Genomic DNA, 18,452 nt, shown 5'->3' on the forward strand with positions numbered 1-18,452 from the left:
GAAGTAACGTCACAAGAGATGGAGTTCCTATTTCGTTGGATTTTGCTGACTGTGTGACGGAGTTAAATCACTTGAAACATTACTGTCCAGGCCTTTGGCAGTGTGTATGGTGTGATTGTGTTTTAAGAGTTTCTGCTGCCAGCTCAATGATGTGAATTCGTAAATGAAGCTGAGGTTCATTTTGGGAGAATGGTAACATGTCTAAATCAATACAGTAAGACATAATTTAGAAATACCCTGGGGTCAATCCCTCAAATCCCACAGTCTGAACCGAGTGGTAAAGTTTTTTCCTCTTTGAGTGGTTCGAGTTTTTCTGGAGTAGGCTTTTTAGCAAAGTGCTAGCCTGGGCACGAGCAGTGCTGGGGTAGATTTATACTACTTACATTAACTGTAGTGTCACCTCCAGCCTTGCCATCCATCACAGCAATGACGCTAGCCGCCTTTAGCCGACTGCATTCAATCATAATGGGACGTGAGCCTGGTGCTAACAGAGGCTTGCTGCTGTTTACTTGGTGGATTTGGGAGTGTGTTACAATTGTTTTCCATAATCCCTTCACAGATACTTAATTGAGAGCGCTGGTGTAAGCATTAAAGGAGAGCACCAATCAGCCGCCTGATTAGAAACACCACACAAACTCATCAGTTGTTGAGATGAGAGTAGGAGAGATGAGACAAATGAAGATGTTGGTCATCTCGCTGGCAGGAACCTTTGGTAGCTTTCTCAGAATTTTGCCAGTAACAAGTACAATTAAATCCACCCTCATATTGAATCACATACTGCATATCACTATTTGGTTTTGCCTGTTTGTTTGTGAACGCTCATGCAGACCACAAAGGGAGAACCAGTGGCTCTGAATATGAGCGAGAGGGATGAAGGCAGGCTTGAACAGACGTCAGCACTTAATCCCCTTTCTGACACATTGCTCCCAAACCGAGGGTTACATAAGGGATAGTGGAGTGGAAGGATAGCCTTTTGTTTCATCAAGCCTGGCAATTCTCATGCGTATGTTTATGTGACTCATCTCTTCTGGTGCCCTATGTGTCTGTCACCGTGTTTATATACAGTCAGCCGGGAACAGCGCTGTCCTTTGTTCTCTCTCACTCTGCTGTATGCGTGTTATTCATTTGTCCACATGAATAGATACACACACTGTATATCTGCTTGTATGGTGACGGCTCCATTTAAAATGAAAAAACTGATATTATTTGGTGGATTGCTAAGCTCTGTACCTCTGTAGCGTGACTCCGGCCTCCGCTGGCCGCTCCTGTCAGGCTCTCTTCTGGGTGGATGCATCCCCCGGACCTCTCCTGCTCTCTGGGCAACTTCTCTGGAAATCTCCCTGAGGCGACTCTTGGGATCACTGGTGCCAATCTTCACTACAAAACAGAAGAGGTATAAGATATTATTATCAACCATTTAACAAATCTTCTTCCCAGTGAGGGACAAAGGGGTCACCATCAGCGCTGAGTATGCAATTAATGCAAGCCAAACACACACAAAACAGCTGTTTGATGAGCTTCAAAGGGGAGTAGAAGTACACACATGGGTCTTATAAGCCAAGCTGGAAGTGATGAGCAAGAGATAAAGGTGAAGTTAACCCTCTGTAGGCAGTAGTTAATTTTTTTCAACCTGCAGACTCAAACAGGAAATATGATCTTCATCTAGATCTATAGATAGATAGATAGATAGATAGATATGTATGGTCACGATACCCTCCTCCTCTCTTTCCTTGCCAACATTCTCCACCTCTTAGCCCCCCGCCCCCCCAAGGCATTGGGCAGTTGCTGAGTGTGTAGACAGGGGGGGAAACTTTACGGCAGATCGATGTGCTGATGCATACGCCACGTTTTCTGCTGCGTGAGGGGAAAGGCAGCGAGGTGGAACCACGGCTAGCAGAAGCCATGGCTCTACACTCGGCCCTATCTCTGTGCCGAAAAATTCACTTTGATACACAACGACTTGCTGTGGCACTGAAAAAGAAGAGCTAATTTCTGTCAGCTGTCTGAGATTTGAAGAGGGACTGAAATAATGTCCTTGTAGGCATTTCCTATATCAAGAAATATGAGAATATTTAATATTCTCTGCTGCACCAAAACTGGTGGAATGTACAGTATGTGCATTCCAACATTTATGTATTATTGATTTCCAGACTTAAAACTGAAATCAATGACGAACAAATAGATTTTGTAACATACAGCCACTTGGTATGTATGAGGATCACAATTCATCTGTTCCCCCCACCAAACGTATTACAAAGCTTTTTCTGTCCAGTCTCTAGTTTGACTTTGCTACTTCTAAAAGCTCTGAGCAACTGGTGACATTTTTCTCGACTGCTTGCACCCCCTCCCTCCTACTCCCAAATACCACTACCACCACAGGTTAAGCTACTAGCTTGAAACTCAAGAGTAACAATGACCAAGAGATCAAGATCACAAGGACACACACAACTCCATAAAGCCATATAATAACACTGGAATGTGAAATAATACCAAATATGTTGCAATTTCACCATTTGTCCTAAGCACCTCTCCTTGATCTTGACCTTGTTTTCAATACTGCACATTCCTTCTCTCTCCCTGAATGTAGTTTGTTGTTACTACACTGTCTTTCTCTCCTTCTGTCTCTCCAGAAAGGCCACTTACTTATCTTGCCATATCTCTCTACTTCTCAATACGCACTCCTCTCCCTCCCTACATCAGTATGTATGTGCACAAGCGGTAGCTCTGTCTGACCTGCCTTGTTAACAAATGCCCCTAATCCCCTCTGTACTACTAACATGGCCAGATTTAGTTTTACAGGAAAGACATTTAATTATCTCTTCCCCTGTTTTCTGTGCTCCATCCTCACTTGTCGCCTTTTTCTGTGAACCCAAATATTTATAAATGACACGCTCTTTCAAGGCTAGAAACTTAGCCACTTTGCATGTTTCCTTCTCTCACTCACTGCACTGCAAAAACAGTCTCAAACAATCTGCCACTGGGGTGAGATTTTTGCCTCCTGGTTTCACCTCATGCACTGCAAAAATATTAACAAGTAATTTAGTAGTCTTAAAATCAGGTTTTCTTGAGAGAGTAAAAGAACTAATGGAGTGGGATAATTCCACTTGTTACCAATGGAGTTTGCCTGTTGCAAGAATTTTCTTTGAACAAGTGACAGTATCATGAAATAAGGCAGATGACTCTACTCGTTTGAAAATATTGTCAAGGAAAGACTTTTAATTACCACTGAAAACAAGTGAAATTATCTCACCCGACTGACAGATGTTTTCAATACTCAAAAACCAGATTTGTTAAAATGGCGATTTTTGCAGTGCCTTCCACCACATTTCGGGTTACGCATCTCTCTCCCACTTTTCTCCCATTGCACTCTCACCATATCCATTCTTTCCGCTTCTCCTCCACTCCTGTCTCATACCTGGTCCCCGTCCTCCGCTGGTCTGACCGCTGCCCCGGCTGAAGGTTGAAGAGGCCTTCTGTTTGAAAGAGCCTTGGCCCAGCAGAGCGGTCAGGTTCTCCCTGGTGAGGTCCAGCTTCTTGGGTACCGGAAGTGGAGACTCAGAGCCTGAGTAGCAGCAAAGAGGGAACACAGAGAGATTTTGAATTTTCTAGGTAAATCCATTTTTTCAGCAAAGAGAAACATGATAGACCTAATTATTAAAGTCACAAAAAAGTTGTCAAAAAAGACTGACGACACAAAAAAGTTGACAATAGAGCTATTAAATATACTTCACTTAAAACTAAGAAACAAACAAAATTCCAGTCAAAAAAATCCACACGTAATGTTCTTCTTGATTTTGGAGGGTGATCCAGTTTGGTCCAGCGCCCTGCCGGCTCTGATGGGCAGTGAGCGGCTGCCACAGCTTGGACCTGGGGCAGGGCCAGCATGGAGAGTTAGAGGAGGATCTTTAAAGGGGATAAAAACCTCCCCAACCAAACAAATCCAGAGCTTTTTAATCCACACAGCAGAGATGTTCAGCTGTTGTCATCAACAAATTTTCATTGCTGCCAGCGGAGGCGACTAATATGGACTGGGATTTTATACGTCACAGAGTTGAGAGAAAAGGAGGTGTCTTTGAGTCTGATTTCAAATTAAAGTGATTAGTAAATGATGGGAATTATTTTTTTTACTGTTAATGAAAGCTGTGTACTTAAAGAGTGAGAGCACTATTTGAAGAGACCACCAGTATTGCAACAATCTGCATTAATTTTTAAAGATATAGCTAGGATAAACATGATCCTACATGAAAACACCATATTCTCCAGAATTCCTGTCCACACAGAAGGCAACATTTGTTTTTCTAGTCAAACACTAAACTCCGGCTGTACGGAGGCAAACAGTTCAAAACAAAATAAATAAATAAATAGATGAATAACGCTTGACCTCACCAGCCAACCATTGTACTCAGACTCCAGACTGAGAATCCAGCTTGGCATGCATTTCAGGGCAAGCCACTTGAGTTCAAAACACCAGACAAAGTATCAGCTCTGGCTAAACTCGCTGTTGTCACATCCACCCAGCTGGGATCACAATAACTCTCTTCACAGCTCTTATGTTCTCCCTCCTCAATCCGCGACCCACACCTAACTCTGAACTTACTTTATTGGTTAAATATAGCATCGCCTTATTAAGCATGAATTAAAAGGGAAAGATGAATAATGAATGCTGTGTGGTTCTGGTGAATTGGCACAGGCGAGCCACAGGGGCGGGGATGGGCTTTTCTGTAGACTGTAAGGGTTGACAAAGCACTTTCGCTCCTGCTTCTCTGTAATGATGCCATTATATCTTAGATACAAGGCTTGGAGCTAAAAGGCTAAAAATCAAGAACATGATAAGGAGCGTATTCACATGGTCCACAGACGGTGTTAGAGGCAAAAAGCCGCCATGGCTTGTTTTCATTCTAATGAGTGTGTTATGGCATGGCATGATATTTCAAGTTATAATCAAATAGGTCACTTAGGACAAGGTTGTGGATAGCAGATGCAAGGAAAAAACAATGAAAACAATGCTTAAAAGGCACACTACAAAGCAAGCTAACAACATCTCACAGGAGCTGGTTGTTGTCAACACCAGATAAGGACACTAAGGCATCATTTAATCTTATCTGACATAATGAGACTATGTTGCCAACAGAGCTGAGATAATAACGATGCAGTTGATGCTAATTATGATGGTGATTTTCTCTTTCATTATGAAAGCCCTTGAGCTATTCTTTATTGGGGGCCTCATTCAAGTAAAACTGGGCATATAGTGAAAAATGTTAAGCAAATGTGATAGCAACAAGAATGTTGCCTGAACTGAGAGGAAAAACTGGTACGAGACACTGGGGGTTGCTGTGGTACTTAGGTGCCTAATGGCCCTGCTGGCGTGACGCATCATACCTTGGTCTTCTCCGTTAAGAGGGGTCTTGTAGTGGGACTGGCTGCTGTTTTGGCGCGAGACATCATCTGCTGTGATGGCACTCCCGTCGGGGTTGGAGTAAAAGAGGAGGAGAGGCTGGAAGTGACCCTTGATACATTTGGTGACCACATCTTTCCACCTGGATCCAATCTATGGTAAAAGACAAAGACAAGGTGGACAATGCACATGCAATATTTAAACACAACACTACGCTGACGCAAGTGTGTGCACTTGCATGTATGATTGTGCATGAGAGGACAGCGCGACAGAGAGAGAGAGATTTACTAGTAGTTTTCTGTAGACGACCAAATGATACCTATGACCAATACACTATAAATGTACATACACCTTTTGATGAGCATAATCTTTCTTAGGGATCAATAAATACCATTGCTAGCAATCAATTTTAAGACATCAAGAGGCTTCACAATGTTTTTATAATGGGATCTCAAGTATTTTACTGGATCATGTACATTTTTATTGAGAAAATCAATGGACCATGGCGTGCACACACACTACACAGAAAATAATTTGCTCTCTCATAACTCAATTCGTTTTCATTAAACAAGGAGGTATCAAAAATGTATGGTTTATAACTGGAATCTAATATAAAGTATTGCAACTAATATCTGAATTGAAAATTTTCCACTAATACCCTGTTTGCATCACCAGGAGGCCACAACACAACTGAATCCTAACCTGACAACAAATGTTCAGGGAGCGTTCAGAAAATTTGTTGTCAACTTTAATACAAAACCTTGGTGCAATTCCATCTATTGTAATTTGTTTGGGATCTCGAGTGAATATTACACAGTCAGGCAGAATCGCACAATCACATTAGCTAAGCCGGGCAAGGTGCGTGTCTCGCCACAAAAGCACCACAAAGGCAGGCTGCAGGCTAACAGATGCTCATGTGCTCCTTAATTAAGCAAATGACGGGGGAAGCAGAAGGTAGGAGAAGGAGCGATGGGTAGAGAGACGAGGTAGAGACCCATGCAAAGAAAAGTGAATGGGAGGATGTAACAAGGAATGCAGAGGAGATGGAAAAAAACAAGAGAGTGCAAAAGGAAATGACATTGTGGATGAGGGAGTAAAAAGGGACAGGAACAAAAAGTGAGACAGGAACAAACTCCTTGAGTGTGCTAAATAGGCTCTGTGTGTGAACCACTATAAACAAAGCTAAGGTTATTGCCCGGTATAATTACAGTGCTTAGCAGCTTCTAACTCCTGCCATTAAGCAGAAAAATAAGCATGTTGGGAATCCGACGGTTAATACTCCTGGGATACTGGAAAAGAAGCAAAAAGTAACTTTCAAAATATTTTGTAACCCATTTTATACATAAGTTTATTTTGTAATCATAATAAAAAATGATTTTAAAGGCCTTGTTTGTGTGTGTGTGGTTCTCCCTGGATAGGCCCTGATAAGGATACACTAGGGTAGTCATTTAGGGGGGGGTGGGACTTGGGGAGTCACAGAAATGCTGCCGAGTTTCGATCCAGGTATGGACTTGGCAGGCGCTGAGTACTGTAGCTCCTCCATCTCAGTCGGGGGGCGGGGGGTAGGGGGGTTGCACACACAGCACAAGCTGCTGATGGATTGACACGGAGCCAGCCAGCCGCTGCACCACAGTCCCAGAGAAAATGGTGAGGATGTGAGATGCACAAAAGGCATGCTCACACACGCAGATCATAAAAAACACATCAAATTAAGAAAAGAAAAGAAAAAAACTACGGATTTAAAAGCTGTATAGACACACACACACTCACACATGTCCATCAGCATACATAACACATACAAACACACACACACACACACACACACAACAGCATACACACCTACACCTTGCAAATAGGCATTCCCAAGTTTAACCAGTGAAGAACCAAAGACAACTATGTGTCATCAGAAGGAAAGCTTCACAACAGAACAGACATGTGGACAAACCAGTGCACTTCCACACCACTACTGCAGCACTTCGTAGTGACAGAGTTGGGGGGGTGGGGGTTGCAGTGGAAGGTGGGGAGGGGGGGGGCGGCGGACTCGTCAGTGCCATAAAGGCTCATCAACCCTGGGGCTCATGAAGGGCAATCGATGGGGTCCTTATGGGGCGATAAAGAGACTGGTGCTGGAGATAAGAGATTGAACAGTGCTACTCTCTGCTGTCGCTCGTAAAAACAGCGCGGCTTTTATCAACTCGCACAAGCACATTTTATGCGCTGGGTTTCGTGGACAAAGGGGATCTTCAGGCTCCGCTGTCAGGTTTCTAAAATGTGAGCTGTGGATAATCTGTAGAGTAACTCAATCCAAGCAGACGACCAAACACTTTGTGTAAGTGTGTAGAAAATTGCTAAATTCATGTATATCCTTGTAGGTTTTTCACTTGACACTTCATTGTAGTCTTATAATGTTACATAGATATCTGTGTGATGCATAGCTTTGTGTCGATGGTGTGCGTTTCCTCACCTCTTTCACAGTGGCGTCGTCAAAGAAGACCCATTTGGAAGATTTGGTGTGGAAGGCGAAGGCACAGTAGTGGCGGCTGGAGTAGCAGATCATCCCAACCAGCAGCAGCTCTCCCTTTTTGGCGTGTTCATCTGTCACCCTGTAGAAGAGCTGTATGCATGTGTACACGCACACACACACACACACACACACCAATTACTCATCAGCACCTACGCTGCACCAGTAAGTGGGCAGGCCAGTGAGTGATGTTGATAGCTACTGGAATCAGTTACTCCATCTGTTTATAGATTAAGCTCTGAGGGAATCAACCAGCATTGATTTGACAATCAGTGCAAATAAGGGCCGGTTTAAATCAGAGCTGTCATAGCAGCACTTGATATGGAGATCCACAGTATTCTTAGCGAGGGCCTCCATAGTGATATGCAGCGGTCTTCAACTGTTCTGCTTTCCACGTGGGTAAAATATTGGCTGCATCAGTGCACCAATCACTGTATCCACTGACCTTAGAAGAAACCCTGTGAATGATGGCACCGGAGCGGGGTTGAGCATTGAACTGAGCTCTCTGCACATTGAATGCATGTTCACAAGGCAAAAGGAATATCTCTCAAAAAAGACTTTCCTTTCAAAAACGCATCTTTTGAAGAAGTACCGCATGTCACCATCTCCCTGCGAAATCATATCCCTTCTCCTCTGCTCACTGTAATTGCTCAAAAAATTCAATCTACCTCTCTCCGAAGCTCTAACTTTATTTCTTTTCCAAGTAATTCTCTCTTATATGATTATTCAATGGTCAGAGAAATATTACCAGGTCACTATAAACCTGACCCTTGCAAACCTTATTAAATCTAAATATAATTCAACTTTTTAAGATAATTTTTTGGCCTTTTTCCCCTTATTAGAGATTTGAAAATGGAGACAGGAACAACTGAGGTAGAGAGAGGGATGACATGCAACAAAGGTCCTGGGACAGATTCGAACCCAGGATGTCACGTTTATATGGAATGCGCCTTAGACTGGCTCAGTGGTAATGTTGGTTATTTCAAATCTAAAGCTTTTACTACTGATGGACTCATTGTAAATCACTCTGGATGAGAGTGTCAGCTAAATGCCTACATTTCAACAACAGCCTTTCTAAAAAAAAAAAAAAAAAAAAAAAAAAAGCAGTCAGGCTCCCACAGCTTTGAGCAGGCCAATGGGAGAAGCGGTTGAGAAACAGCCACTTGTTTCTCCCAAGTTTCCTGCACAGCCGGTTCTCTCTCTCTCTCTCTCTCTCGCTCGCCTCGTCTGAGACAATAGATTCCAAAGCAGGAGGAGGCTTCCTTTAACACCCAATAAAGTCACATGAAATGTTCCCTAATGAATCAAGGCCTTTGTGGCGCGCTAGTGGGAAGGGGGTAGACTAATCCTTGTGATGGAATGCTTTCTCGCGAGAGGGAGCTGTCAAATAAAGGGTCTGAATACTTCAATGGAGAAGTTATATAATGTGTCGAGCATATGAGAGTGTGCCCCGATTTGAACTGCACTGATTGATTTTTTTTTTGTTTGTTTTTTTTGTGAAGCTCTTCCAACACGGTGGACCGAAGTGAACCATCTGCTGAGGAATATTTAGCATGTCATGGGCCGTATTTTTGTTTTTTGTTATACTCAATGCAATTCTGTTTGACCTCACCAAATATATCTAAGGGGAAAACATGATTTTATGGGGAGAAAAGGAGACAGGGAAGTTGGCAAAACAAGTGTTGTGTTGCACAGTTAAAAAGCACACAAACATCACACTGTGTTAACATTTGAGGTTTCGAAACACATCCTCAGATGTGTACTTGTGATCAGTGTGAATATAAACAGGACAATGAACACAGTCTTAAACACATGCTTTTTTTCCTCATCTCAATGACATCTATTCAGCCCACATGTTCACTCAGACATGCACATGCACATGCACACACACACACACACACACGCACGCACACAGCTTGAGGGTGGTGGGGGCTTGACAAGCTGACCAAGGCCAGCAGGAGCTTTTTGATCAGTGGCACAGGCCAACTGGGCATTGGGCGTTGACTGCTTACGCAACAGCCCCGACTTACAGAGGAATAAATCCCCACTTTATTTCCCACATATGCTCAATCAGACCAAAATAAACTGACTCTAACATGGCGGGAAAACGAATGGCAGTTGTGAAGCCGTCATGTGAATGAACAAATTCCAGTAATACAGTAGCCAGTGGAGCAAGGCCTGGTAAGAAGTGTTTCGAAACAACGCTTCTGAAGTTTGACAACCCAGCATAGACATGTGGAGCTTATTCCCTTCTTCTGAAAACAAGGGTTCAGTGTTCTAATTTTAAGTAAATTTTGTTTTGGTACATGTAGTGCTTTTGCAACTTAAATCTTTAAATCGGACTATTTGACTTAGCTGTGTGAACAGGGTGACAAGCCAAGATCGTTGAGTCTTTGAATATGTTTTTTTTTTTTTTTTATCTCATACAAAAGATCCTGTGGCTTTCCAACTTTGACATGTTGTTGTTAAAACTGCACCAATTCCAAACAATTCCACAAACCACAAAATATCTCGGAGTGCTTTTAAGGCATACAAAAAAACTCAATTACAGAACGGAAGATGGACATAAATTGTTGGTAATAGTGGAGCTGGAATAAACATGCTTACCCCAGAGAGGCTGAGATGAGGCCCCAGTGAGCGGATAACATCCTCGGTGAGGTCTGACTGCTCAGAGTCCCAGACGAAGCCTATGGTAACAATCTCTGGGGAGTTCATGAGGACCCGCCTGATCTTAATCCTCTGGCCACAGTTACTCTGGAAAAGAAAGACAGAGACACAGAAAGAGGACTATATTACCCAATGGTGCCCTTTATTTTGGTTACAGCTGAGATTGCCCCACTGCCACTCATCTACACCACACAAAACTGAGCTAGACAGAAATATGAGCACCTAGCATCTATAGAGGAAAAAACCAAGCATTTTTTGCAGATGAAAGGCTTCTATTGGACAATGAGGTATTTGTTAGGCTGTAAACTGTATTACTACTGTAAAACAGCTCTTCGAGAGAGTGAGATCAATGTGTTGGCCTTCTTAACAAAGCCTTTCAATCTTAAAACCACTTACTGGACAGTTACGCAGGTCCCCGATGGTACTTGCTGCTTGTAGCAGTTCCCCGAATGAATCGTCTTTCCGCTGATACACCTGTTGGCTGAGAAAGAAGAGATGCAGAGAGAGACACATTGTCAGCAGAAGTGCAGGAAAGAACAAGCCAGGAAGAGGAAGGGAGACAAACTGAGAGAAATGGGGACAAATGAGGGTTGGGAAATGTTAAAACCGATGTGTGTGAAATGTCAGCTAAAAAGTGAAGTGGTAGCCTGCTCCAGAATGTGCAGTAAGAGATGTGAAAAGCAAAAACAGAGCAGGACAGATGATAAAGGGGAGGTAAAGTCAGTTTCATATTGCCAATGAAAACAAAACCAGAGAGCCCTACCAGAGGGCGGTGGTGGAGACATAATGCACCAGCTCTGTAAATGGCAGGGGGTCGGAGGATGCCCCACAGCTACGGCACACAGACTGCAGAAAGGAGAGAGGGAGAGACCGAGGGGGAGACAAACACAAAAAAACATGATACATGGGTGTTAGTGAGGCACCGCATAGCCACTGCCAAGTACTAATTATCAAGTCAGCATGTCATTTTGCAAAGGGTGGGTTCGGAGATAGTCACGGTAAAAAGGAACCCCTCTGGGCTTGTTTTGTATAAACTGAGGAGAGAGATGATGGGATGCAAATCAGACGTGGCAGCAGCAATAGTCTTGGTGATAGCAGGGTTTGAGTCTTGCAGCTTCCCTCGTCATCAATTTCAAACAGTGGGTTCTATAGTATTCTTTAACTCGGTGACTTCAGTGATTGACAAGCCAGGTGTCCAATTTAATTTCTGATGTTATCAATCTCTCATCGACCAAGGCAATCCGCATGCAGCGTGCAGGGCCTTGATAATACAATCCTTGTTGGATTGGTTGCTCTGAACTCGGGGTGGAACAAAATCCACTGACTGAGCCTCCAAAGGATTTACTCCAAAGGCTGTGTTATCTATTGGATACAGAGATAGCAGAACTGGCGTGGGACTAAGGGATAGTGTCAGTGATGGGCATCGTGGCCATAGGGCAGGGTGGCGTGTGGCTCTGCTGGAATGTATGTGCAGACGGTCTGTGATTTATCTGGTGCTGCTGCTGCTGCTGCTCTGCTCTGCTCTGGGGAATCCAAACAGAAACACCCGCACTATTCCAGTGGGGTAACCCAATCGCAAAACATAACGGATTGGATCGCTACTGTCTCAGACAGTGATCCATGTGCCTGTCTGTGTGTGTGCGCATGCTGCTGAATCTTCACATTGGCTTGGATATCATGTGTTCAATTTGTCAACACACTGTATGGCGGAGCAAACATTGTGTATCAATATCATCAGCAGCAATATGACAAAAAACATGGAAGACAACATAGAATTATAATCAACACCCCTTCCACAGACTGATGCAGGCCTCTCCCATAGATTGGTGCAGCAGCAGAAGACAATCATTCATCAAGGTAAATGAATATGCTGATTAATAAATTCGAACCCCCTACTCACCTGCTCGTAAAGTGACATGGCAAACTTCTGATGCGTGATGCAAGACTTTGAAGTGCAGGCGTCTGTCTCCTCAGGCACTATGTGCAGGTGGATCCTCTCCAGAATGTTCTCCTGTGATACAGTAAGAGGTCTATAAGGTACAGGTGGAAATATTGGAAATGTTTCCTCCTCCGCTGTAGGGAAGCCACTGCTTGTTCAAATCACTATACAAGCAGCAGTGGATATTCTTATTCCCACTTCATAAAGAAAATCATTTTAAGCACTTATAACCACGCCATATATTTTTCTTTAACTACAATATTTCCAGAAGCAAAAATGCAGTACAGTGGCACACAACATTACAGACTCATTCAGAGTTCAAGCTTCATGTCGTAAACTTGCCAGCCGAAGGAACACATTTAAATAGCAAGTGGCACTCCATTTTAGCTCCCTTGCCGTTGCTATGGAGTCCTTGTGAGTTTATAAAATATTAAGGCTGCATGTAGACCTGCAAAGGTTACAGGCGTAACTTCACAGCCACTTAATCTGACACTGGCTAATTCTTCCCATAAATTCTCCCATGGCATACTGCTGCCAATGCATTACATGGCCAGTGCTCAAGGGCAAAGATCTGTGTGGGATTAAGCATCAAGATTCCCTATAAAAGACATAAATTTTGGCATGTACACTTCAGTTGTTGGAAGTTGGAAAGGGGTTAGAAAAAGGTTACTTCAAAGAGTGTGTCTGTATGAGGGGACTTTGTAACTTTGTACGCAAAGCAAGAAACAGAACACCAAAGCTGTTTTGCCTGCATGCATCTGACTTCAAAGGGCAGCAGATGTGATATTGCCTGGTTGCTTTGGAGTAATTTCTCTGTTACAGAAGAGTGCAGGAACCTAAGAGTTGGGAGTTAATGTTTATGCTTGTTTAACCCAGTGTTCACACAGAGTCTCAACAACTCCTGGTTTAGACAGATTTGATTCTCTCCGCTGTTTTTACATTGCTGTGTAATGAGACATCCTGTGTGAATGAACAACAGAATAAAATGAGTATCCATCTGTGCTGTCTGAGTTTATAGCAATTATATTAAATTAAGAAACCAAACACAAGCTATAAACAGGGTGAGACCTAAATAAACTCATTAAGCCTGATGGACAAAAGGTAACATAAATGAAAAGTGAAGTGCAGCAATAAAGGCTGCACTATTTGTTTTCTATTTGATGGTTGGAGTCAAAATAGAACTGGAGCAGAAAGAAAAATAATTTAATTGCAGTTAGGAAAAAAAAAAAGGTCTGGCCAAACGGTGCTCCATTTTGCCAAACAGACCACAAAAATTGCAAGAGATATTTGTAAAAATGACGGTGGACCCATGATATCGACTTTAAAAAGCAAAAAAAAAGTGATGCTACATAATATGGTAGCACAAAGCAGAGGGGTTCAAATGCAACTCCGGCGCTTATATAACCTGTCATGATGATATTTAGAGGCAGTGTGGCAGGGGTTGATGGGAGGGGAAGGGAGGGACAGAAGCTCTTTCAGTGACCTCGCCAAACAGTTTGTTACAGTGCATTACCCTAACTGTGTGGCAGCGCTACACACAAACACACACATTCCTTTCCATCCGCTGGTCTCCCTCCCTCCCTCCCTCCCTCCGTCCCCCAGGACTGCCTGGTTACCACAGGAACTTACGAAGCACTCTGCGGCATCATCCATGAAGCCCAGCTGGAAGCGCTGCTCGTCCTTAAAGGTCTCTGCCAAGGCGTGACGCAGGTTGTCAGAGGGCAAGGCGCGCTCCCGACTGTGCTGAAACTGGGAGAAAATGCCCTGCAGAGGAGAACAAGAAGTTGCAGATGAACTATCGGACATTTCATTTGTTATTATAAAAAAATACTTACTACTCAATATCCAGAGTCTTGATATTTAACCCAACCGCTCGCTCTATCAAATCAGTGACAAACAGCAACAAGTCAACAACATTAGTTCCCAGTAACTATGCTGCTGAATGTACCTTACCTTCAATGCACAAAAGATGCATGACTCTCCAAGACAGAAGTGTCCAGGTAGCTGCCTCAAGCTTCTCCTGAAGATGTCAAGGTGCCATAGAACCTGGACAAGGGATTGAAGAGGAGACACATGAGGACTATTAAGACTCTTATAATCCCCTGCCTTTCTCTCCCCAACTGAAATCCCATTGGTTTACACTTTTGAAGGATGAATGAGGTCATGTCCCACCTCAACATCCTGTATCAACAGGAAATACATCGCATTAAGAAAGCAAGATACTCTCAAAATGCAGTTTCATTTTACTTTAAAGACTTACTGAAAGAATGAAGAAAACATAGTCACGAGCATCAAAAATGTGAAATCATTAGGGATCATCCAAGGTTCATGATCTCCAAGCCAATCAATTTAAGTTACCTGCTACTCTTTTAATCATCAATAATTTTGTAAGAGCAGTTGTCACTTTTTTCGTCATATCCTTTGGCTCCTTTAGTTGTGTATGGTGCTGAGTGACAAGGCACTAGGAGGACAGAGTCTCTGAGGTCATGTGGAGCAGAGGGTGAGAGGGATGACTTCCTTTGCGCAGAACCAAAGCCTAAGGTAATGATCGTCTTTGACCAGCTCATCAGCTGTCTCACCATCTGAGTCACAGTTCCTGAGAATGACCTCACTGTGGGCCGACTGCAACAGTCAACAGACTCGCCTGCCACTATCCCACTAGACAAAAACAACCTTCCAGTAAATTAGTAAATTGCTGAGAAGCTCTGACAAACTTAGAGAGTGACTAAGCTTTGGACATTTTAAATAAATGATGGTCATGTTTTTAAGAGGGAGGAACATGGTGTACAGCCCCTATAGACAAAGCAACAAGCATGAAGAATGTAGCACACAGGCGGGGATAAAATCACTGCTTCTAATAACCCCTGCTTAGTAAATACTTCATCCTGGAATGGTGGCATTACTTTAACTTTAAGAAATAAATCCACCAGTCCAAGTGGAAAGTGTAATAAAGGCACAAGCAAAAGGAACTATGCTTCAACAGACATGCCCATTACATGATGTAGCTATAATGCTGACCAGTTCTGCAACCTGGAGGAATGCTATTGAGAAGTGAAATAATAGCTTTCAAAGCTTTCCATTATTACACTTGTGTAAAACCAAGGGATTTCGCAGCTTACAAAGAGATAATTATTGACTTGCTTTGCAGTACTAGTAAGCTGTTCCCGTTTAGTCAAGATCACTCTAATAAGGATGAATACTCCTATAGTATTAAGAGTTTAAGTTTAACCCTGAAAATTACTTATGTTAGTAAAAGTTATATTTAGAAAATGGACCAATACATTTCAAACTACAATACATTCTGGTTGATACTGCAATAAACCTCAACATTTTTCCATTAACAGATTTGTTTAAGGTCAAGGATTCCAAAACCAAAAACGGAACGGAGTAAAGCCTTAACTCTTAAAACAATACAAGCACATCCTCTTAGCTCCTCCTCCTCCTAAGTAGCTTCCTGAATTCCATCTTACATTTGGCATGTTTTTGAACAATTTTTCATGAAGTAGATACAGCTGAATTAGATACAGCTACAATCCACAATGCGATGGACCCACCTGCACAGCGCTGTTGAGGAAGCAGCTGTTTTGGCCCGGCTCGTTCAGCAGGCCTTTGGTGGGGGCTAGAGACAGCATGCTCCCCGGCTGGTACGATTTGGCAAGATTGCCCCCCGGCTTCCTGAAGAACTTGACCCATGCCATTGGATAGCGGGGTCTGCCTTTTGACGGGTGGGAGAGTCAGATTACGGGGCAGGTTGATGTTGGGGGGTAGGATCCCTCAGCCCCGTGAAGGAGGAACTCCCCAACAGTCTGAGGCTACGTTATTCCGCAAGCTGCAGCAACTGTCCTGCTACACATGGGCCTCTACTCCATTTCTGCAGCACGAGAGGAAGGTGTTTCTACCTGGTCTGCTACTTAGAAGTCTCTCCGATGAAGCAATGCACGCTCAACACAAAAAAAAAGAAAAATTACAATGAAAGTCTCAGTTTGGGAAATCCTTTGATGTCCACTGGTCTGGTATTTCTGATGAGAAGTGTTTTGACCATGGAGGGACGAGCCTCAGTCATCCTCTGGTCTTGATGGTTCTCCACAAGGCTTCAGATGAGGCTCAGGAGGGACTGTGGACCCTGCGTGTCCCCAGTGGTTCGCCACATGGTCCTGATGCTATTGAGGACAGTCGAATCAGCCGGTCCTCTCGGAGGTTCATCCATAGGGAAGTTCTATCCAGGCATCTCTTAGCATTGGATATCAAATGTGGGCGAACTGTTCAAGAGAAACAGAGAATAAGATTTTAAGACAATTGCAAAATTTTTATTATAAATTTTATGGAAGATATTATGGAGCCTATTATCAGTTACTGTATTTCTAGTATGTTTAATTGCCTCATTCATTATTCAACTTTTATGTAGCTGAACAAAACGGTGAGTGGTTCTTTATTAATAGAGCACAACTCTAGTCTGAGAAAATCAGCCTTCCCATGCCCAGTTCCAGGTTAGATGTCAAACTGGAAGCTTTCTAGACATGTCAACAAGGCTTAAACATTAACTTTTACGAACACCCTTTGCACTGAAGGTCTGTCAACATCAACATCGGAAGCTGCAAACTGCCACTCTGATTCCAATTTGCAAAACAAAAGTATACATGATAATAGATTATGACGCTTAAATGAAAAAAAAAAAAAGAATAATTTTGGACAGAAGCTATCCACACTAGAGCCGACTTTGCATGTTGAGTCTCATTGAACTCGTACTCATTCACTTTGAACTGCACATTAGGCATATAAGTTAAAAAAGAGATTGGGACCACACAACATTGTGGTACCATTGACCCTATAGTATAAATGTGAGTTCAAGTTCAAGTTCAACTATATTTGTCCCAGAGGACAATTTGAGGTGCAACAAGCCGGTACATAAAAACACATAACATGAAGACACAGCAAATAAAAACACATGCATAAAAATACCAAAACCATCAATAACCAAAAACGTCATCACTGTGTAAATGTGATGCCTGCAGCTTGATTGTATTAAGGTTCCAATAGCTTGTTATATCTCACCTCTGGTAGAAATGTTCACTTTTTAGCAGTCACATTATTATATTATTATTATTACAATCACACCTCTATAGAAGCTTAGGAGTCAACCTCCAACATTAGCTGCCCTAAAGATGATCTGGTGTCAACACTTTACTTTAGGAAAATTTTGGCCCTAGCATGAAACAACATAGCCTGGGTTTACACGGCCATGTTTTCATGTGTTAAAACTAGTATGATTTTTGACTAGGTTTTCAAAATAAAAGTGTTGAGTCATAACTCCAGATCAGAGCCCAAACCAATATTGATGGTTGAGTGAAACATTGCTTTAAGTTTATTTTTCCCCATTTTGTCAGTTTGCCTGGCATATTCATTCTTTTATCAACTAAGCAACAGACTACAAAAGAAGGCTGGCCTGACCTATTTTTTGAAAGAGCAGAGAGCACATTATAACAATCCACTGAAGGTGCAGTTCAATTTATGATTCCTACTTGCAACCTGAGCAACAACAACAAAATTGCAGAGTACAACTATGAAAGTAGAGTTGTTTGGACGAAGAATACTTTGACAGACTGTCTGTCTGCACCATGTGGCTTGGCAGGTTGTGCACTGGTTCAGTTTGATGGATGAGTATGATTGTACTGATTCAGTCAAACCTGTGTCAGGGTTATTAAGTTAGCAAATACCTCAAAAGGGACATATAGTCACAGTGTGTCAGTTATAAACATGTTTAATCTGAATCTTTATATGATTTTCTTTTACACTAAATGATAATAAGGCTCTGCTATGACTTTATGGAGAACTGAATGCATAGCATAGGGGAAAGACTTCCAGTACAAAAGAAGTGCCAAGAACAGACAGTGAGCAATAGTTTCTTGTGTGGCACATGGTGATTCATCCTG

At 42.6% G+C, this 18,452-nt stretch overlaps 1 protein-coding gene across 1 annotated transcript in view; it reads right to left on the reverse strand.

The window, feature by feature from the left end:
* The window catches only part of LOC139650182 (inactive ubiquitin carboxyl-terminal hydrolase 53-like), a 37,004-nt gene that overhangs the window by 11,391 nt on the left and 7,161 nt on the right, over positions 1–18,452 (reverse strand). The window contains 11 exon segments of the mRNA XM_071526761.1: positions 1,231–1,377; positions 3,416–3,562; positions 5,380–5,548; positions 7,860–8,009; positions 10,524–10,670; positions 10,980–11,064; positions 11,347–11,429; positions 12,484–12,594; positions 14,152–14,286; positions 14,476–14,568; positions 16,077–16,781. Coding sequence (XP_071382862.1) covers positions 1,231–1,377; positions 3,416–3,562; positions 5,380–5,548; positions 7,860–8,009; positions 10,524–10,670; positions 10,980–11,064; positions 11,347–11,429; positions 12,484–12,594; positions 14,152–14,286; positions 14,476–14,568; positions 16,077–16,220 — 1,411 coding nt within the window. The 5' untranslated portion in view covers positions 16,221–16,781.

Source organism: Centroberyx affinis, unplaced genomic scaffold (genome assembly GCF_046629955.1).
Source record: "Centroberyx affinis isolate AG114_WGS23_722 - 3 ecotype Tasmania unplaced genomic scaffold, CSIRO-AGI_Caff_v1 ptg001455l_1, whole genome shotgun sequence".
Taxonomy (NCBI): domain Eukaryota; kingdom Metazoa; phylum Chordata; class Actinopteri; order Beryciformes; family Berycidae; genus Centroberyx; species Centroberyx affinis.